The sequence below is a fragment of the Glycine soja genome, chromosome 11 (assembly GCF_004193775.1).
Source record: "Glycine soja cultivar W05 chromosome 11, ASM419377v2, whole genome shotgun sequence".
Classification (NCBI taxonomy): domain Eukaryota; kingdom Viridiplantae; phylum Streptophyta; class Magnoliopsida; order Fabales; family Fabaceae; genus Glycine; species Glycine soja.
In genome coordinates this window covers 38,951,316-38,974,286 of record NC_041012.1, presented here as the reverse complement: position 1 = coordinate 38,974,286, position 22,971 = coordinate 38,951,316, and the positions used below count along the sequence as shown (strand labels likewise).

The 22,971-nt window shown below is 29.8% G+C and overlaps 2 protein-coding genes and 1 non-coding gene across 4 annotated transcripts; 1 reads left to right on the top strand and 2 right to left on the bottom strand.

Annotated features, from left to right (window-relative positions):
* Nucleotides 1–3,950: 3,950 nt before the first annotated feature.
* LOC114373492 (FAD-linked sulfhydryl oxidase ERV1-like) lies at nucleotides 3,951–8,398 on the bottom strand. Its single transcript, XM_028330959.1, has 6 exons — nucleotides 7,966–8,398; nucleotides 6,625–6,702; nucleotides 5,882–5,929; nucleotides 5,510–5,574; nucleotides 4,618–4,695; nucleotides 3,951–4,472 (listed from the first exon to the last, which is right to left on the bottom strand). Exons 1-6 carry the CDS (start codon nucleotides 8,158–8,160, stop codon nucleotides 4,343–4,345), a joined length of 594 nt encoding a protein of 197 aa, XP_028186760.1. The 5' UTR covers nucleotides 8,161–8,398; the 3' UTR covers nucleotides 3,951–4,342.
* Nucleotides 8,399–9,496: 1,098 nt separating this feature from the next.
* Nucleotides 9,497–14,227, bottom strand: LOC114374282 (annexin-like protein RJ4). 2 transcript variants are annotated; one of them, XM_028331906.1, is made up of 6 exons: nucleotides 14,048–14,227; nucleotides 11,964–12,109; nucleotides 11,269–11,487; nucleotides 10,479–10,691; nucleotides 10,285–10,374; nucleotides 9,497–9,931 (listed from the first exon to the last, which is right to left on the bottom strand). In XM_028331906.1, exons 1-6 carry the CDS (start codon nucleotides 14,118–14,120, stop codon nucleotides 9,728–9,730), a joined length of 945 nt encoding a protein of 314 aa, XP_028187707.1. In that variant the 5' UTR covers nucleotides 14,121–14,227; the 3' UTR covers nucleotides 9,497–9,727. The 2 variants fall into 2 exon arrangements, with proteins under 2 accessions (XP_028187707.1, XP_028187708.1); XM_028331907.1 differs by lacking the exon at nucleotides 14,048–14,227 and adding an exon at nucleotides 12,399–12,538.
* Nucleotides 14,228–18,552: 4,325 nt separating this feature from the next.
* Nucleotides 18,553–18,625, top strand: TRNAR-ACG. Its single transcript has one exon. It is a non-coding gene; the product is annotated as a tRNA-Arg (tRNA).
* Nucleotides 18,626–22,971: the final 4,346 nt, after the last annotated feature.

The following is a 22,971-nucleotide window of genomic DNA, read 5'->3' as shown; positions in this document are numbered from 1 at the left end:
TGGAAAGAATTTTTTAATGAGTGACATGTGTCCAAGAGAAAGTTTCTTTTATTACGAGTAAAATAGATAGATTATAATACCTTCAGGCTACAATAAATCACATCAACATTTATTGTAATTGAAAAACTCTTGCCACTACATTTTATAACAATCTATGAGTGAGGAAATGGGAATCAATGCTGAAGAATGGTCCCATGCATATTTGAATCTGAAAGGACTATTATAGACGATAGGTTGACCACTATTAAGAATACAAATACCATTAGGTGAGACAGTCAAGACAGAAGGAGTTATAGGTTCACTGGTTTGAAAATCGGTGCAATTCAAGTATACCATCCTTTGAGCACATGGACATGTGTTGGTGATAGAAACACTCCATTCTGGCTTTCCCTGCACTTTAACTCCTGTCATAGATTGACTTACAGAGAGACTTCTCAAGGTACATTCAGTAATGCTATTGCCTACATCATTATGCAGCAGAAAGATTACTAACAATAACTCGTAGTATTTCTAAGTATCACAAGTTAGGAGGGAACATTACCTTGAGAAATAAGGACAAGAAAGATAACTATCATGTTGAGAAACTTCATGGATGAATTAGCCATTTCAATAAGACAAATTTAAGTTTTGATCTTTGGATTTGTTTAATAAAAAAAATAATACTTCTATCAATCTTTAAAAGAAAGTGCTTATTTATAACATAATAATTCTATATTTAATAAATGTATTATGTTTATTGAATGAATTATTTAATAATTTTTAATTCCCCAAAAAAGTAATGATTGATTTGACTTTATATATTTCACTTAATAATAGTTGTATGAATAAAATTTTATTAGAATTTAAATTAATTGACTTTAATATATATTATTTTAATAAAGTTTGACTATTTATACTGTATTTATTTGTTTTTTTAATTATAAAAGAAAATTTGTCTATTGGCTATATTCGGTGAAATTAACTGATTAGCTAGTTGGAAACTTGAGAGTTAGCTCGAAATTAGGAGCTGAAATATTAATTTATTTAATTATAAGTATTTATTAAAAGTAAGTGCTGAAATAGTTTAAAAGTGTAAAATAATTAAAATAATGATTTATTTAAAGACGGAAAAAATTTCGTAGGTATCAAAGATTGAAAAAAAATAATAAATTATAAGTATTAAGTAAAATTAATTATTGAAATAGTTATAAAATATAAAATAATTAAAATAATAATAAAATTATGATTTATTAAAAATTGATAAACATAAAACTTGATAAATATATTAAGGATAAAAATAATCAAAAATATAAAAAATAGTAACTAAAAGTTAATGTTTTAAAAAATGATATTTCAAATAATATTTTAAGAAACACTAGAAGTTAATTAAAAGCACTTAAAAAAAATTTATTTACCCAACAATCAAATAAATTTTTTATCTAAATAAAAAAAATCAAAATTTAACTGAGATGCATTACTAAACATAGTAAAAATATCACAATATTTTCTAAACTATTTTATTTGTAATTAAGTAGCTCATGGAATATAACTAAATGATATTTTAATTGCATTTTTTATTGTTGACCATTTTTGTTTTAATGCGTTTAAAATTATTAAGATAACCTCACTTTTGGGTGAAAATCTGAACTTTATTTTAGAGAAGAAGAAAAATAATTAAAATTGTCTAGTTATTATCTTATTTTCTATTTTCACTGTTTGTACATAAATGATAATTAAAGATAAATTTATTATTTTCCTATTAATTTGGTTTTAAGTTTTGTATCTGTTTAATGCATTTAAAATCACTAATATATCCCTTAAACTTTTGGGGAAAATTTATTTTGGAACAATATATATCTTCAGTAATAAAGGATACACTTCTCTGACTGAGAAGAATTGAAAGCGAAGAATTTGTGTAAAAGAAAGAAGAAAGAGAATTATTTAAGTAGTTATTAAAATTTCCAACAACATATAGCATAACAACAATTACTCAATTAGAGGATACCATACGCAAACAAAAATATTTTAAACTGTTTTATATGTAGATAATTTTTTTGTGGAAATTTGTATATCTCTAATTACATTATTATCCCAAAATGTTATAAAATTTTTATTTGTAATTAAATAGTGCATGACATATAATTAAATGATATTTTAATTGTATATTTTTTTTATTGAACATTATTGTTTAAATCCGTTTTGAATTACGAAGATGACCTCAAACTTTTGGTGGAAAATTTGGGCTTGTATATATTACTTTATATAACAAAGATTTTATTTGTAATTAAATAGTGCTTAAAATACAATTAAATAATATTTTAATTGTAACTTTTATTATTGAACATTATTGTTTTAATGCGTTTAAAATTACTAAGATAACCTCAAGCTTGTATGGGAAAATATGGACTTGTGTACGTTACATTATATAATAAAAATAGTCTCTTTGACTTCACTAGAGCAATATTATATATCAAGATTAATTTTATAGTTGTATTGAAAATTAATCATTGTAATTTATCTTCTATTATTTTTTATAGCTTTTCTATTATTTTTTTTATTAATAATCCAGTTGTATATTGTGGATATTTGAATTGATTTTAATTGATTTCAACAAGATAACAAATTAATAAATTTTTAATATAATTTTTTTATATAATAAACAATTTCCTCCTCCAACTTTATCCGCGTATGGCCTGGGTACTATCTATAAATATAATATTACACAAAAATAAATATTTAATATAGTACATAAATAATATATAATATTATAATAATATGATAAAAATATAAATATATTTAGGTAAAATTTAATTAATATGTTATATTTAGTGAATGAATTGTTTAATTTTCCTAAAAAAAATCATGTTTAATTTTACTCAATATATTGCATTCAAAACAAGTGGTATTAATAAGTTTTACAAGAATTAAAATTAATTTATTTAAAAATATATTATATTTAACAAAATTTCACTATATATTATATTTAAATATTTTAATATTTGATGATATTTATTTATAATATATTACTTATAAAATTTAATTAATATATTATATTTAGTGAATGAATTGATTTTTTTAAGGAGTGAATGTATTGTTTAATCATGTTTAATCTTCCAAAAAAAAAGCATGTTTAATTTGACTCACTATATTGCATTTAATACAAGCTGAATGAATAAAATTTATAAGAATTAAAATTATTTGATTTTAAAGTATATATTTTTAATTAAATTCGAATATTTATATTATATTTATTCATTTTAATATTTAACTTTTTTATTTATAATATATTAAATATATGCTTTTTAGTAAATAAATTAATAAAAATATTGTATTCAATGAATGTTTTGTTTAATTTTCATACTAATCGTGTACAATTAAAACCTTAATTAAAATTAAAAAATCACCTGAAATTGTCAAATAAAAGCATACAGATTGTTGTAATTAAATTTTCCCAATTAAACTAGTTTTCCTCTCTTGTAAATTATTTCAATCACTTTTAAAATCACAGGATCAAAACAATGCGGTGTTATTACAAAAAAAAAAAAAGATTAATGGTGAGGGGTGGATTTAGTGTGCATTCAAGAAACAAAGTTAGAGAAGGTGAATAAGAAAATATGCTCTGCTATTTTGGGAGAGGTTGATATGGAATGGAGAGAATGCCCTGCTGTTTTATAGTGACAAGTATTTTCATCATGTTATTGTAGTATAGTCATATGTATTTTCATCTATCATGTGGACGACCCAAGTTTAATCCCCAGCATAAAAAAATTGTTACATTTTTTCAATCATACCAAATCTTACAAACATCCTTGATTACTCATGGTAAACCAAGGCCAAAGTTGAATCAATAAGGAAACAATATTTTTTTTGTCCTGACAGAGTATCCCTCTCTGAACCAGTTAACCATATACTAATATCTTTCGCGATACTGTAACTGCCACTAACCCAAAGGATTTTCACACACGACGGAATAAAACACAAGATTTTTTCGCTATTTATGAATCATCCCACAACGTGTGAGCACACAATGTCTAATCATTATGTCATCCGGTCGGGATGTAAGGAAACAATATTCCTATTAACGAAATCAGTTACAAAGGGATTAAAATATTACACAACGCACGAGCACATAGAATAATTCTTGTAAAGAATTGACAAGCTCTGGCAACTACATCTCTGATTGTGATGCTCAAAAAATCAATATAAACCGGGCTTAACTATTAATTTTCTAAAATAATTCGAGTTATGAATATGTATTCACGTACTCCGGTGTAATGCCATCAAATAACCCTTGGCCTATCTAAACCATTTTTCTAAAGGTCAAAATTTAACACATCTCACATAGTATGTGTGGCAATCATTTTTACGTAGATTTCTGCCATATCCTCCCAAAAATTGATGTACTTCCAATAATTTCACATGCATTCTGTTCACAGTCCAGTTTGCCCCACCTTGCATCAACTCGTTCACAGGGGAATATCGGTTTGGCAAGGCTGTTAAAAAAGAATATCAAGGGTCATGCATATCAGGAATTATAGCATTTATGAAAATCAGGCCTCAAATTTTAACAGGACATACCCATCACCATACTAAAAGTGGCTTACACTGACATAGCCAACAATAATGAGCATAACTTACCTTCTATTAACAACATTATGCACATGACATAGCCACTGAGAAAATTCAGCATGTGATCCAGTCAGTACAGGATTTGCTCTACCAAAAATGTAAAGAAGCACATAAGTAAAAAGGGTGATATAGAATAGAAATTTTGGAAGACTAATATGCATGTTACTGCAACATGTGAAAACTGGACCCAGATCAAATAATTCATCAAGTAACATGTATCTTTGAAACATGCTACTATGTTGAAGATCCATATATAAGAGCCACTATATTGGAGTAGGAGATGATTAAGGTCAAAACATGGTAGTGGAACAGTTTGATCTTTATCCCAGCTCAGAGCATATTTTCAGTAAGCAGTATAGTAAAAGAAAAAAAGAAAGGAAAGCTGAATGAGACAATATATAAGGATTTCCTCTTGTAACTAAGCCATAGATTTGCATATGCTATAAATGAAAGTGTTTTCACTTTTCATCCTTCTATTTTACTACTTAGTAGTGCTGCCAAAGGACCTCATTAGAAAACAATTATGTGTTTGGAAAATTATAGGAAAGCAAGGACAAATAAGAACATTTTTATGAGATGTCTACTAGATCACTTGCTTGATTTTGATCTGTTAGCTCTAGCCAATAACCTAGCTTGAAAAGGTAAAAATAAGAGAAAGAACACAAGTAATTGCCAATGGCAAACTTCCAGTAGATTTGTTAACATCCATCATGAATTTACAATTTAATTAAATTCATTACTTTGCCCATATTCTTACTAAAATAAACTTATAAAAAGTATGACAATCTGAATAGAAACTGAAAATTTAAATGACCAACGGGGAGTAATACCAAAATAAACAATTCTAATCACAAACGATCAATTGCTGGATAAAGAGTGAGATATTAATAGTTTAATATACCTAAGAACTTCTTTAAAGTGATCTCGACATTCCCTGCAAGGGTATATTCGAGGTAACATCTGTACCTGTGTACAAATTACATCCTGTTAAGCAAGTTTTTTTATAGTCTACAAGGATAACTCAAGGCTCTACACCACATGGATAAATTTTTTTACAGTATATTATTTGCCTTAATGTTAATCCCTGGTTAGAATATCTTAGGTTTAGAACAATACTCCATCTTACTTTTGTAACACAAGACCACAAGACAAATTTAACTGCAAGGATTTCTAATACCAATTACATCAAAGACTCAAATAAGTCCACAACATGTTCTGACTTAGATGAAATCCTATCATTTATAACAAGGGGTAAAGGACGGAAGGAAGATACCAGTTCTTTTACATCCTTCTTCTGTTGTCTTGTAGGATTATCCGGGTACTGAAAAGAGAACTTGGTCATTAAAAAACTCAGTAGGTTTTCCTTTTGTTTCAGTTGGGTGATAAGACATCAAAATAAAACTTGTTTATCACATGAATAAGAAAAAGCTGGATTATGTTTTCCTTTCTGAACATCCTCAGATACAAACAAGCAAAACAATGAAAACTGTGGCCAAGTGTGACTCAGCTGGGGGTATGATACCATTAACAGAAAGTAATAAATTTACTTGGTAGATGAAAGTAACTGCATTTAAAGAAGAAATGAGAAGTAGAAAGCCAGCAACACAGATAAAACTTGTTTCCAGAATGCATACAAACAAAAAGTTTGAAGATAACCATGCTGAAATTTTAGTGTGGCAGGCAGAACACCGTGATAATGAGAGAAATAACTCCTAATACAGTTTTTTAATGGTGAATATCGTTATAAAGGGCTACACGCCTCACCATATCTATGCCCTAGCTATTAATCATATGAAATACTCTTCAAAATTCAAATAGCATCCGATGTAAAGCAATTAAAAAGGAGAAAAAATGGTCAGCACTCACAAGTCACAACTACATCTGTCTACTTATAATAATTCAACACTTATGCAACAGCGAACAACAATTTTGTGCACAATACATGACAAAACTAGAATATTATGAGGGATGGAGGAATCAATAATATCTGTATCAGTACAAATTGAGTGACAAAACCTGAGCTGCAAGAATGTGAAGGAAAGTCCAAGTAGCCCTTCCAAGCTCTTCCTTAGTCACTGGGGCAGCAGACTTTTCCTACAAAAACAAAACGAAGATGAAAAATAACCCAATCACGACATTTCATATTTATAAAGATACACTGAGAATTTTAGTCCTTGATAAATAACTTATTTTACTTAACACAGATTTTAACAAGAATACAAATAAAATAATCATTACATCTACAAATATTCCAATAAACTTTAAAACATCTATATAATTGGCAACTATAAGATATGCGCCACAGCATTGTCCTTTCCCAAATATAACTATCCAGATATCCTTCACTAGAGAAACCTTTATTCGTGACAAATCAGAAGGTTCAGAGTTCACAGTTCAGAATATAGAAAAGAATGGAGGGCGGGTGTTGCCAGAAATACTGCATGGGATAGGTGGTAGTTGGTTGCACAAAATGGATGTCTCACAGTAGATAGAAACATGGAAAGCTACATCCAATTAAGGAAATTTTAAATCCAGAAAGGTGGAGCGAAATCTCAACTTTGTCCCTAAAAACTCCCCCAAAACAATGTTTTTTGAGGAGAAAATTGAGATTTTCTTACAAGTCTCACTCTAATACCGCTACAGCCGCTTCTTGAAAATGCATTGCAATTCAAAACTTTGTAGCAGCCTGATAGAGACCAGAATGAAGAGTCTAGCCTCAATGAGAATATTGGATGGGAAACAGAAAGACAGAAGAAAATATAAATCAATTACCAGAGTAAGAGCTCCTCAGATAAATTCTCTCAGCCCAACTGAATGACTCTCATGAATACACGTGAAATCCCCCCTCTCTATACACGCACCCCCTTTTAATTCTAGTGGCTGACTCACTATAACTCCCTCCATGTCAGACTTTGAACTATGGGGCCCTATCAAGGTAAAAAGGACCTGAACTTTCAACCATTCCAAAAAATGGTAATCTTGAGTTTGGAGATCCGCTTCACCACCCCTCCTCCACTCTCATTCTCCCAAATAAAATTCATATTTAAACTAGCAAAACAAAGTGTCCAACAATCAGCCAGGCATTGCAAGAGTACCATGAAATAAATAAGGCTTGCAAAGTAGCAAAATAAACATATTTGTTAAGAAAAGAGAAAGCCCTATAACTCATCAACTGCATGTGTCACCATAGTCTTTCTAAAGAAGCCAATTTTAATATTCACTTAGCTATTAGAATTATTGCTGCCCAGTCACGGAAACTGAGACAACAACAACAATAAAGCAAATTATAAACTTTATCATAGTATACCAAAGCATGAATTACAACATAAACTTGCATCGCATTGATAATATGGATACCTTGACAGCAGTATCAGCGAGTTGTACAGAAGTTGCAGTTTTTGAAAGTGGGCCTTTGGTGGAGGAAGAGATGGACAAGAGGGGTCCTGAAGATGGGTGGTGATGAAGGCCTATGAAATTAGAGAGATGGTGTTGAACAAAGCTTGAGACTTGTTCAATGTTATGGAACAAGGTCTGCAGTGGATTCTCAGGCATGTTACCTGAGATAGCGTGGGAGAAGATCCGTGCCCAAATTCAATGGCTAGGGTTTTGAGTTGCGATTTAAGGATACCGAATAAGTTACGAAACACACGAAGGGAATATCTGAATTCTGAACTCTCAACGGGGAAAACAACAAGCAAAGTCCGACTCATCGAGAAAAAAAAAAACGGTGTCGTCTAAGGTTGTCTATAGAATTTCTTTCTATTTTTTTTCTCAAATTTGGGAAAATTTTGTTGTCCCCTATTGAAAAAAATAGAATGGGTCATGGAAAAAATGGGTTTTGATAAGAACTGGATTAACTGAATGAAGCTTTGTTTTGGAAACTGTTCACTATTCTATCAATACAAATGGTGACAGAGTTGGACCAATTACACTAGGAAGAATAGTTAAAAAGCTTTACGAATGAAAATTAAAATAAATATATTTTGGAAATATTAAAATAAAAAAAATTAAAAAACAGAAATGAAATTAATGCTAAATTATATGGACCAAAAAAATGTTTAAACCTAAAAAAAAAGTTATGAATGTTAGATAAATGTTTGTAAAAGTTGGGTGTCTAGGGTGTAAATATCATAGCTCTTTGAAATTAAGTCTTTCTAATTATTTTTTAATTAATATAGTGGTTGCACATGTATCTTATAGTTTTGCTTTATTTGTGACAAAAAATAAGAGTGGAATTTCATGCCTTCGCCACCAACAAGCGCTCTGCCGCCCGACGACGCCTACGTTGCGGAGTCCATCGATGATGATCCCCTGGTGGCGTCTAGTGGCCAGGTCATCGTCAGTGTCCAGAGCCGCTACCACGTCGTGTATTGCCCGTGAACGACATTTGTGTGCTCGGCATCACCGTTGCCAACCACGACAACTTGGTGAACGTGTTTGAGTGCATCCACATCGTCAACTAGGCCATGAGCGTCATGGTGACGACGTGCCGTAGCGTCGACGTCACGTCGGAGAAGCTCAGTCACAAGTACGTCGGTGAAGATGGCGAAGGAGGGGCATGACAGCGACGAGAGAGGAATTTCCAAATTTACTCCTTTGAAGATAGAATTTGAAATTCTATTCTTTCAACTAATTAAAATCCTTTTTTAAAATTCTAAAATTTTGAATTTCTTTTACTAAAATATTCAAACAGTTACTTTTAATAAAAAAAAGAATTTAATTTCCTATAAAAAAAAATACATTACCTAATTAAATTATCCTATCCAAACATACTCTAAGTTAATTATGATAAAAGAAAATTTTACAACCCTAATAATAAAATCTTACTTCTTTAAGTGAAATCGATTATATGCATCACGTCACATCATTCAGCTAATTACATATCAGATTAGGAAATTTTAAAAGACTATTATAAGAAAACCAGACCTTAATTACATATTTAAAGTTTATTATACTAATCAAATATCAACAACAGTAATTTAAAACAGAAGTACACACTCTCACAACAAAGATACAGAACTCATAAAAAACACACTCTAAATAGGGAAATTAACCAAATCACAGCACACGAATCCAACATAAGCAAACTAAAGACATGTCCTTGGCTAGAGCAATCACTTCAATCTTCCTTCCCCAACAGAGTGAGGATGAATTTCTTGTAGTCCCCTGAGATTTCCTTGGCCACTGCATCCTCAAGGTGAACACTATTTCTCTTATAATAAAGCTCTTTGATGTCCCTGAGGTCCTTCTCAGCCCTTGAGACCACCACACGGGTGAGTGCATCCTCATCAGTTCCAACCCCTTTTATCGCATTGCGCAGAACCTATTCGTCATAGAAAAAAAAAACTTAGGGTAAATGTTTCTCTAAGACTATCCTCTACAAAACATCATAATTGTTAAGCACAGAATCTAATTTGAATTCAAATGCGAACATAGATGAATAATATGACTTTGATTATTCATGAAAATACTTACAAGAATCACAATTGTGAAAGATCAGAAAATCTATATCATAACAAAAAGTTAAGAGAATTGAGAAAGCCCAACTGAATTTTAGATTTGTTAAGATTCAAGATTTCAACTAACACAATGTATAATTGCTATAATGCGAATAACATGATTCTTTTTCAAATGATGTCTCATACTTGCAGATATAATAAGGTGAGAGAATCTGACCTTTTCATAGTACTTTTTGTGGTCATTGATACATCTAATAGCAGTGTGCAATGCCTTCTGGAAGTCAGTAGATGCATTATCCAACAATTTCTGTAAAAAATAAATTTATGCACATATCAATTATTTTATCTTTCAATTTTTTTATCAAACATGTAGAGAACAATCAAGAGAGTAGTAAACTATTTCCTTTGTACCTTAGTTATGGAAGCGCCATGGTCATCTCTGTAGCGGTTGAAAGTTGCCAGAAGTTGTGTCTTGCTCCTTGTGGTGAGGATCCTGATGGCTTCTTCATGGTTGCCCTTTTTCTCCTTGATAGATTCATGAAGAATATCAGCTTCAGTTTTGGCCAATTTTGCATTGACCTCATCACCATCATACCTATATGCTGTCACCAACCCAACCAACAGCTGCACAAAGCCAAAACCAAGCACAGGCTCAAAACCATTAGCATATAACCCTAACATTTCATTAAGCATGTGCTTTTTATCAAAGTCTTAAAAAATGGTCCAGAACTGCAATTGTGGCCACATCAGGTGATGCACTTTGCCATTTGAAACCATGGTCAAAACCATGAGCGTTTTTGCCCCGAACATTTTGATCATTAAGGATTGTGATCAAGGTTTTAAAAAACAGTCTTGCGATTCTCATTTTGGCTATGACATCAAGTTTTTTTTTTTGGTTCTCTGCGACTACAATTGTGGTTGTATTTGTCTATAATTTCTTGCAATGTCCTGCTATGATGGCAATTAAAAACTTTGCTTTTGATTCAGCCTTATGCTATTATCCAATCATTGTTTACTAAGTTGGCATAAAAGAGTTAATAATGTGAAAATTGTGATAAATGATAATACATGGTTGAATGACTTGCATACATGCAGGGATAAATCCAGAAAACACTTATTAAGATGTCAAACTATATGATTGATGAGAGGACCAAGTTATAAAGACATGACAATATCAATTGGGATAGGCAATCATATTTACCTGGCGAATGTCACCAGTGGTGTTAGTAGCCACATCTTCTTCCAAAGATCTCTTGTAACGGTTGTGATAGGCACGCTTCACTGCCAAGACCTCGTCCGCTGAAAGCACACAAGCAATTTCCACAATCACATGGTAACCTTTGCTGCCATTCTTGATGGCAACATTGGCCAAAACAGCATCACGATCTGCAGGTTCCAGCATCCAACGGTACACAGCTCTCTGTTTTGTTTGGACCCCATTATCCAAAATCATTAGTACTCTTGATGCTATATGGGACAGAACCATGTGATTTTTTTTTATGAAATGAGTTCTAGATTCTTCAATTTTTGGTCAAAATTGGTCTTAGTTCTCATCTTTTAAAACCGATGATTTTGATCTTTGTATTTTTTTTAATGGGTTAATTTCATCTGCATCTTAGTATCTTATATTCTACAAAGAGGTATGAAATCCACTGATTATAAAAATTATGATGACCAAGATCATTATTTTTAAAGAATACAGATTTTTTTTTATCCATAGGAATTGAACATGATATCAAAGCGTTTATAACATTCCCACACCATATTCAATCAACTGAGTTAGACCCCTTGGTTAAAAAATAGGGATTAAGACCAATTTTAATGGAAAATTGGGAGATTTAAAACATATTTTGCCCCAATTTTTGTACAGTAAAATCATGTTGTAATAATGCTTACCTCAAAGTCACCAGAGAGCTCAGACTCCAGGCGTTTAATGAGGTTCTCTTGGTAAATTTCCTCATAAACCTTTCTGATTTGTTGCCTCTGATGAACATTTCTATGACCCAGTATTGCAATAACGGTTTTCTCATCGGTCCCCCATCCTGCACAGTTCAAAACCATTAGATATTAAATATTATGTCATATTTTACTTTGCCAAATATACATCATATTGATAAACTATGTTTCATTAAATAGAAACTTAAATCTATATTGAATTTCGTGAGAATTGGTAGAAGATTAGAGGAGCTAATGTTTTCCATCATAGAATCAATATTCTTGATGGATTTTCAAGATGACAAGAATTATAACCAATTCATAAGCACAATCAAAGTAAATAATAATATTAATAATAATTTAAGGAATAGGAAGAGAAATGATGCATATATAAACCTTGGAAAGCTTTTCTAAGAGCTTCTGCATCTAAACCAGGTGAAAAGGTGATGGGAGCAATAAGGGTAGCCATGGTTGATTTGATTATGCTTTCCTCACTATGGTGTTTAGTACATTGGAGTTTGGTTTCCTAGCTCATGTATATATAGTACAATTAATACACTATACAGTTGTGAACTATGCTTTTAATGTGTAGTACAAGTTTTATAACAATGCCAAGGTTTGTTTTGAGCAATGCCAAAATCTACTGGAACTAATTGAAGATGTTGTCACTGTCAATTTGGACCTTCGTATGATATAATTAATAACCTATATCTATACAGCTATGAACTGTTCTTCTACTGCATACATATTTGTTATGAGCAATGCCATGATTTTCAATAGTTGCTGTCAATCTGGACCTTTATAGCACCGGCAAATTGAAGAATCATGGAGCAACATTATTCCAATTTATAGGCATTAAGTGATCACAAATCTAATGTAATAAGTAATTACATAAGAAAATGAAATGTAAAAATAAAGAGTAACTAAAGAGTTATGGGAGATACATTATATCATTTTCATTAAAGAAATAACTGATATACACGTCAGAAGAAAAAAGTATAATTCCACCTATACCCATTGTAGACTTGATTTAAATGCCTCACCTAATCTAAACTAAACACAGCAGGAAAATTGAGCGGTTGCAAACTCACACAGACATTAATTGTACACGGTAATTCAAAATTAGGCTTTATTCTATATAGATTATAGAAAGAGGGAGAGAAAACTACGACTTTTAATTAAATGCTTTTTACTTCCATAATTTTTCTTACAGACATAAATAATTATTAATATTTTATCTTGCATTATTTTATTCTCGTTTTTTAAATTTTATAAATGAAACATTGAAGTCAACAACAATTTTCGTTTTGCTACTCCGGCCTATGTATATCTTTTCCAGCAAAGGAAAGATATCGGAGCTAGCTAATTTTGAATTTTATGACCCAACAATTACATATTAGTTGAAAAACTACTATGCCATAATTATTGTGGTGCCACCTCTCAGTGAGTATTTGATAAAAAAAAGTTATCAAGAACATCATAGATAGAGTTTTTCACTAAAGAAAAAGGTGATTCAGAGTTCATTCAACTATATATATCTTCTAACATGGAAAAATCAAAATAAAAACCAATAACTGAAATAAGATCGCTCTTATGTTCTAAAGAACAAAGAAGATTAATTAATTGATCCTGAATGCAATAGGTGGTGTAAATTAATCACAGTCTAATAAGCTTTAATTTGTAATGAATACAAGGGTTGACCTGGTGGTTGAAATTAAAGGGAGAGGGAGAGGTGTGGGTTATAATTCCCCTACTAATAAAAACTAGCAACATAATTTTCTAATAAAAAATACTATATGCAAAACCCTTAAATAGAAACCAAATACATCGAATAAGGGTAAATTTGAGCATTATTAGTTTTTTTTTTTTTAAAAAAAAAACTCCATACTGTACATGACATTGTATATAATTATCTGTCATTTTCTTTTATACACACGTCTAAAAAATACACACCAAAATGAAAGAAGAAAATTTGCTTATAAAGAAAGAAAAAAAAGACAGTTTAATTTGCAAAACATGTTTCTTGTCTACATGATAAATAATACCTTTGAAAGCCTTATGTAGAGCCTCAACGTCTTCAACCGGAGATTTTTGGTTTGGAGCAACAAGGGTAGCCATAGAATTAGCAGCACTCAATTAAGCTAGCTCTTCCTTAATTTCTCTCTCACCACACTATAAGTGCTGAAGAAATATATGTGATATCAGAGATTGAATTGGTTTTATCACAAGCTCAGTATATATATATATATATTGCCAAATATTGCTTCCTAGTTGTTATCGCCTTAACACCATCATCATCAAATCTGAACGTTACTTTTCATGTGACGATTATTAGTTATGTGCATTAATTAATTAATTGGCATTCTTCGGTGTTAAGAAAGCCATTTGAAATATTGGAAATTGCAAGAAAACGTTGTAAAGAAACGGAAAAGAAGAACTTGATTCTTTTGGCTTCAATTGGAATTGCTTCCATGCATCACAAGACAAGGGAATAGTGAGGTGTTTTGAGGAGTTTTTTGGGCCCTTTCTGATTACATAGGGAATAAATTAAGCAGGATGATCTGTGATTGTCTTGTTTTCTTATATATCGTTACTTTATCTTGTTATATATATATATATATATATATATATATATATATATATATATATATATATATATATATATATATATATATATATATATATATATATATATGAGAAAAGCATCTTATATGAAACTAAAATGATTAAACTTGAATAATATAATCAAATATAAATAATTAAAATTTAATATCATGTAATCATTTAGTGTAACAATGGTTCAAAGCTTTCTTAGCAACCGTTCAAAAATAAAGAGTGTGGAGAGGCAGAGGTGGGGAGAGAAAAAATAATAATGAGTGTTTTTATCTTTTAAATGTTTGTATTTAGAATTAATATAAAAATTCACAATTATTGAGTAAAAAAGAAGAAGGAAGTCTTGTCTTTTTCATAATTTCATCTATATTTATTTAAGTTGTGTTGTTTCATTATCTGTTTTTCAAAACAAACATAAAATAACTATAATTATAATGTGCAATACCGTGATTTTTTAACAAATTAAACTGATCATCAATGTTCTATTAAAAGAATGGTCGATAATAAAGTGTGAATGGAAAAGTTGTTGTTTCATACTCGGCTTAAGGTTCAATCTGGACAGTGGGCTACATTGGGCCAAAATTTAGTGTTCTGTTTAATGTACGTTAAATTAAACAGATACATATTTTCATATATATTTTATAAGAAATAGAAATTTGGAACTTTTAGTTCAACGATCGTTTGAGACCTCTCAATAAAATATCAAGCACGCACCAAATCAACTCAAATTAAATAGGGTTAATTGATGTCACTACTTAGGTGAATGATTTCTAGAATACACTCGTGCACTTCATACTATATATTCCCTTGGAGTAAATTTACCTTGTAAATACATTAGAAGTCGGTAATATTACCTTCTTGAGCATGTATTAGAAAACTCAGTCCAATAAATACAACCAATGTCACTAAGCATTTATTATATCTAATCAAATTAATTATTACTAAGTCAAAAAAATACTACTCTAGTCTTAAAAACAAACAAAAAAAATAAAACTATAATTTATGCTAATTAAGAAAGTTTTTTCTCAAAAAAAGAAGAAGAAGAAAACTAGTTAGTAACATTTAATTATACTAATCTCATTTAAAAAATAAATATTTTTTTCTAAATTATCTTCTTTTTTTTTCAAAATTGATATCCAGAATAGAAGAAAATTATCAAAAATAAAACTTCAATTAATTGAAGGAGATTTAAGAGATAATTTCATTAAACAAGTCAAAATTAATTTAAATTTATTTATATTTAAAATCAAGACACAAGATTTTTTTCTTATATATTTAAAATTGACTAGGTACTCACCCCTTTCTTGTAGTATTTAAGTTGTACTGGAAAACTATGTTGTGGTTAAGACATCTCATACTTTAATCTTACATAAAGAGTGGTTTGGTCAACATTGAAGTCAATCAGGTAAGTTATCTCATTTTACACGCATGAGATATATACAAATAAACATGAAAAAAAAAATGAAATTTTCACCAGCATATGCATGTCTAATCATTTTCATATTCTTGTACTTGATAATTTAATAACGTCATATAATAGTTCTACCAATGACATTTCTTTTGAATTCAACTATACTCCATCTCTTTTAATTATAGATTTTTTTAAAAAAAAATTATTTGTTTTTTTATAAGATTTTTTTCCTCTAATTTTTAGATGTATTGATTATTTTTTCTTATATAAATTTACTTAATTATTTTATCTTTAAACATTAATGAGAAACAATTAAATAGATAAAAAAGAATAATTTTAGAATTAGAGTATAATTAATAGATAAATTTAATGTGATTAATGACATAAATTAATTGAAAGAGTTTTATAATTAGGAACTAAGGTAGAATATATTATGATATTAAATTTTATATTTCTTAATCCAATTTAAAAAAAATGTTTTGTGTAAATTACTCCATAGTACATCTTGCATTTTAAGGCAATAAAAAACTATGAAAAAAATAAATTATCATCTCATCATCGATAAGCTAAACAACCTCTTATTACTATTTCTTTTTTTAAGAAAATCAAAAACAAAATTAAGTTTTAGGTGATTCGTTTGCGTGTGAAGTGCACCATGTTCCGTTACAATCGATGGCCCATTTTGATGAATACTTAACTCTCTTTTTTCGAAAGGGATGAATAATTTACTCAGGTTAGTAGTACTTTGGCATATGAACACGAGCGACACACATAACTCGAGGGAACAACTCTTGTCTTTTGCTTTCATAACTCATAATTGATTTGATAAAATGCGTTACATCTAGATATAAAATTTGATTGTGTCTGAAAAAGATGATAGTGTTCTTAAGATGAATTTTGTTTCCACTACTTTTTATAGTAGTAGTGACAATGTTGTATCTAGGACTCCATACAAATTATTTATCAACAAGCAATTCTAAAAATGCCATTTTTATGCAGTAGAACAACAATATTTTCGTTTAAGAATTACTATCTTAAGGTAACAATATTAATTAGAGTTTGGAGATAAACTTTTACTTTAAAATTTTAATTATAATATTTGAAATTAATTTAAAAAATAACAATATTAAAACTCAACTATAAAAAAATTATAATTATATTTTCATTTATTAACCCTTATCTAAATCATAATTAATTTTATCCACTATGGGGGAGTGGATAAATTCAACATGGCAGTAGGTGGAAGCATAGTTGGAGACGTGCTTTATTTGTTTGGGAACTAGAACTATTGGAGTCTCTTTTGGATGAGCTAAAAGATATTCTGCTGGATCCGAATTTGTAGGACTCCTGGAATTGGAATGTTAAAGCTCCATCAAAGGTATGGAGAGAATACCAACTAGAGACAAATTGCGAAGATTTTGATCATGAGAAATGATATTATTCTCAATGGTCAACAGTGGAGTTCTGAGAAGATTATGGACTTAATCAAAATTTGAGCGTGGCAATGGAATTAGGCTAAGTTGCCATTTTTTTTTACTGCATCTTTATATGAATGGACTGAACAATTAGGACCAGTTCTCAAACAACAGGTCTGAATTATTTCTTGTTGGAGTTGCTGTGATTGGGTTATCAGTATGGAAATAATAGGATGGGGATGTATAATCAGATGTAAGAGACGATCATTCTTGGTTTTCATCTGCTTTACTCTATTCTTGGTTAATTTTTTTATGATTTTAATAAGTGTTAAAAGTCTAAAAATATATTTAAGTTTAAATTTTTATTTTATTTTAGTTCATTTTAATCTTATTGAGATAACTTTTCGGAACACTATCTACCTAAAGTTAATACACAAATCAATTATAACATTTTATTATTCACTAATAAGTTGTTAATCTCGGATTTAAACTTTATGAATAAGAAAAAAAGTAATTGGAGAAAGAGATTCTATTATAGATGGTATCTGATAATGTAATTTTACATTATTATTTAATTATAAAAGATTTATTATAAAAATTAATAAATTTATGATATATTATAAGTTAAAAATTGTAATTTAGTGACCATATAAAATTTATAGCTTTTCTATATTGTCGGTGCATACCATGTTTTCTCTTTTCTCTTCCTAGGAAATCCTTATCTTTGCAATGCATTATAATTAAATTTTTTATATTTTTTTAAAGTGTATACAATAAATATACTTTAATTAGAATTTTATAATTTTAACTAAACTTGACATTAAAATTTATATATTACGAAAACAATTTGATTTAACTTAATTGTGTCCTTTATAACATCAATCAAATTTTAGTTGAGTTAAATTTGATTTCCTTTATAACATAAATCGAAAGCAGTGTAAGAGAATTTAAACACATCACCTTATTATAATTTTAAATTAGGTAAAACTTAATTTAAATCATTCCCTTGTCATCTTATCAACATTCCTGCCACCATAGTTTGGCTGCAACTTACTAGCAGCATTTAAAGAAATAAACTTTACAATACAAATCAAAGGCATTGTTCAACAATGACTCCATGGCCCAATGGATAAGGCGCTGGTCTACGGAACCAGAGATTCTGGGTTCGATCCCCAGTGGAGTCGCTAATATTTTCCCCAGTGGTTTCGATTTCAAAGACACAAAGATGATTTCACTTTTGTTAGCTTTTTATATGAAGAAATCGTACACACGTTAGACAATTTTTTTTTTTAACGTAAATGATATGAAATTGTGTTTGAGTTAGCAATTTCAGTTTAATTTTTTTATATTAAGCCAAAAATTGTCTTTCCAAGTGATGATTTTGGTTCTTTATGAATTTTAAAAAAACAATAAAATAATAAATAAGCGAAATAAAATACAACTTAAACAACAATCACATACTAATTAAGCATAAAAAGAAGATAAAGCATTACAAGTATTTTAGATATTTCATTATTTATATGGATAATTATCACGATGATGTCCTTTGTTGTGACACATCCATTTCATTTCTTACGCTTTTTTTGGAATTAATTTATCTATTTCATTATGTATATGATTAGTATTTAGTCGTCTTCCTAATTGGTGTTGTCGCAATTTAGGGTTAGGGTTGAGAACAAATTTTAGACTTGTATATTGATACCTTTATTTCTAAGGGAATGAAATTGAAGTTCATAAGCCTTTTAAATATTTTTCAACTTATACATAAGATCAACAAATGAGTCGATGTGTAAATGACAAGAAAAACATGTAATAACATGAGAGTAAGGAAGTCACATAGGTTTAAATTCTCTACAATCACACTACCTTTCATTCATCACGCACATGTGTCCTCTTCACATCCTCTAATGGATAGACGTGACAATATTATGATAAAGGGAGTACAACCAACTTAACTTGGTCATAGATCAAGAGGAAAACAACCAAAACCTACTCAACAACAATTGGACGGAAGACCAAGACAACACACAAGAAGACCCACATGTGGGACATCTTCCCCCAAATAAACTTTTTTCTTTCAATATATGTAACATGTTGTATTTTATTTATAATATTATGAACATTTTCAAGTGCTTTTGAATAACTTAAATTTATTGTTATAATCATATTTAAAACAACTTTTATTTTTATTTTAATTTAAATTTAAATATCCTAATTTTGTGGAAAAAAATAATAAAAGGCATTATAAATTAATGAAATTTTTAAAAAAGAACCAAAATCGTCCTGACAAAGACGATTTTGGTTTAATATTAAAAAATTAAATTGAAATACCTAACATAAGCACAATTAATTTCTTCTAAATTACGTAAAAAAAATCAAAACACATAAATCTTCAATAGGTGCAAGATTTCTTCATACAAAAAGCTATCAAAAGGAAAGTTGTGTTTGTGAGTATGATTTCTATGTATTTGAAATTGTGTTTAGAATGACAATTTACCTAATTTTGTAAATAATTCAAAAAAAAACTCCAATTTGATAATTTTGAAAAAAAATTACGCTAGATTGATAAAAAAAGCCCCCAATATCGTTGTTGCATAACTTGTTGTGCTAGACATGACAAATAAACTTGTAGATGGACTTTGATAGAGAATACTTGATTTGATCAGATATGTGTTTAAGTATGAGTATTATCCAAACTATCTAAGCAGAGATGAGAATCAACTTATATTCATACCTGTACCCGTCATATTACATATTTTTTTAATAATTTTTTGTCCACATACACATAATATTTTATTGATATCATTTTTTTAAAATATAAACCAATTAGCTTAGTAGTTAAATAATTAAATAATAAACTTAAAAATAACCATTTAACTAAAAATATAATTGAATTCTTAATTTTTTAATTTTAATTTATTTTTCATTCATTATATTATATATTGTTTGAATTAAAATATAATTAAAGACTTAATATGTAATTTATTTAAAAATATATAAGTTAATTAAAATTATAAACAAAAGTGTAGTATGTTACCTGCGGTATACCCAAACCTGATAAAATCTGATAGATGTCAAAATTTTAAACTCGTCTTTTTTATACCCATACCCGACTCATCTTTTGCGGGGATGAGGATGAGAAGGGCAAAACCCGTCCCCGATCAGTCCCATTGTGATTCCTAGTCATTTCTTCTATGCCTAAAAATCTCGGCCTTCACCTTTTGATTACCAAAAGATTTATACAAAATGAAAGTTTTACATTTTGAATCATCTAATCCACAATTTATAAGAGGTGTCTCCTTTCATTATGAAAAAGTTAGTCTAAAAAGAAAATTTTACATTTCAGATTAGAGATCACCTAATCAGAATGTACAGGGACTGTAAATTAAGAAAGTTGGGGAGTAAAAAGAAATAGTCTACTTCCAAACTCATGGGATAAAATCCCCTGAAATAAATTATGTTCTAGATTTGTCTATTCGTCCATGCTCAAGATGTAAAATAAAAATCTATTGGTAAATTAAGAATGAATTCATCAAGATAGACACATTTCTTATTTGAAAAATTAAGCGTACCTTCTGCATATACAGTTATTTACACTCACGAGTTATATTTAAATTAAAGAACCATTTCCCTTTGACAAATAAATGACTAAAACTCATGTTTAGCAAAATCTAGTCTAATTGTGGGAGTGCAGGAAGTTTTAGCCTATAGAATTATATCTTAAAGAAGTTTTTAAGAATTAATAATATTTTTACTGAAAAAAAAGTTACAAAAACAGAACATTTATCAAAATTGATTAGAGGGATTTATATTTTTTTTTTATAAAAATTAAACATTTTTTTAAACGTGAATCTGAATTCTTTAAAAGGGACACGAAGTGTGCCCCGTCAAGGAAATTATAGGAAAAGATTAAAAGTTAAGGACTAAAACAGATCCATCAAGCTATCTAAGGGACTGTTGCACCATAAATAAAAGGGAATATATGCCAAATTAGAAGTCTTACAACTAATCCACATCAAAGGTAGTCGTTGAATTTGAGTCAAAACCCCAGGAAGATCCACAACAGCATTCAGCATTCTGGAAAATAACAGTATTGTTTCTAAGTAGCCATGTACACCAACAACCAGCGTGCCAAATAACAGCGCGTAAACGCTTTAAGTTTCTGTCCCGTAAAGAATAAACCATGCTGAATATAATGGCTATATATGTATCTGATTATGCTGCACCATACATATACCAAACAATCTATATACTGCAATCCAGACCTGAGCAGAAAATGGACATAGCAAAAACAGGTGTGTTTCATCTTCATAATTTCTCCTCCCAAATTTTTATACTTTGCACCTCCAAACCCACTCTCGCGATCCACCACTCACACGCCACATATCAGAAACCAAAGTATCCTTCTGCCAAGAGTTCTGAAATAAACGTGGGAACAGATCCTCCAAGCTAGTTTCACCCAGCAAAGAATCATGCCAGCACAAAGTGTTACTGCCACTTCCAACACTCCTACGAACAAAATTTCGAAACCAAACCATCTCCAGGGAATCCAGCTCCCACAGATCACGCCACCATAGGGAAGGCTTTCGAACACTAAAAAAATCATAAGAATTGGAATCAATCCTTCCATATCTGCAACACAGAAACTCATACCATAGTGGATGTTTGTCATTAAAGAAACGCCAATGCCACTTTGATTACAAGTTCAAATTAAAAGATTTAAGTCCTTCACTCCCAAACCACCCTCATAATTTGGCATACAAACTATCTCTCAATTAATCCACAGAATTTTAAAACCATCCACATTCCCATTCCATAAAAATCTCCTCTGTATTTTAATCAATTCTGCAATTTCCTTTTACTGGGTCTGTAAGAAAGGAAAAGTAATATAAAGGTAAGCTTTTGAGGATCGAATTGATCAATGCAATCCTTCCACCCATGGACAATTGTCTCCCCTTCCAGAAACACAGCTTCTTACTTAACAAATTAATAACTGGTGCCCACGAAACTCCTCGTCTATGATTTGATCCAATAGGCAACCAAAGGAATTTAAAAGGAAGTGATGCCACAGAACAATATAAAAAGCTGCTGCACTATCCAGAAAATCAGAAGAGGCAACACACCAAAAAGCTTGCTCTTAGAGAAATTTACCTTTAGTACAGAAGCTAGCTAGTTCAAAGCTTCGAAGAAAAGCCTTAATAATAGCCCACAGATTTTCCCAGCATGCCCCTCCAACCAAAAACGAGTCATCTGCATATTGTAACTCAGAAATAGATGCCATGATTGACCTTGAAACCTTTGAACAAGCCCAATTCAACTGATTTATTTAACACGCCAGTTAGACCCTCTGCTACCATAAGAAATTAAAAGGGAGCCAATATTATTTAAATAAAAATTAATGATGGACTGGGGAGAGTGACGTATTTCATTTTATATCATGAAATCTTCCCTTGATTCTTGTTGTATTATCCTTTTTACGCAGTAGTTTTTTTTAATAGTGATTTTATAGTATGTCCTCCCCCTAACTTTT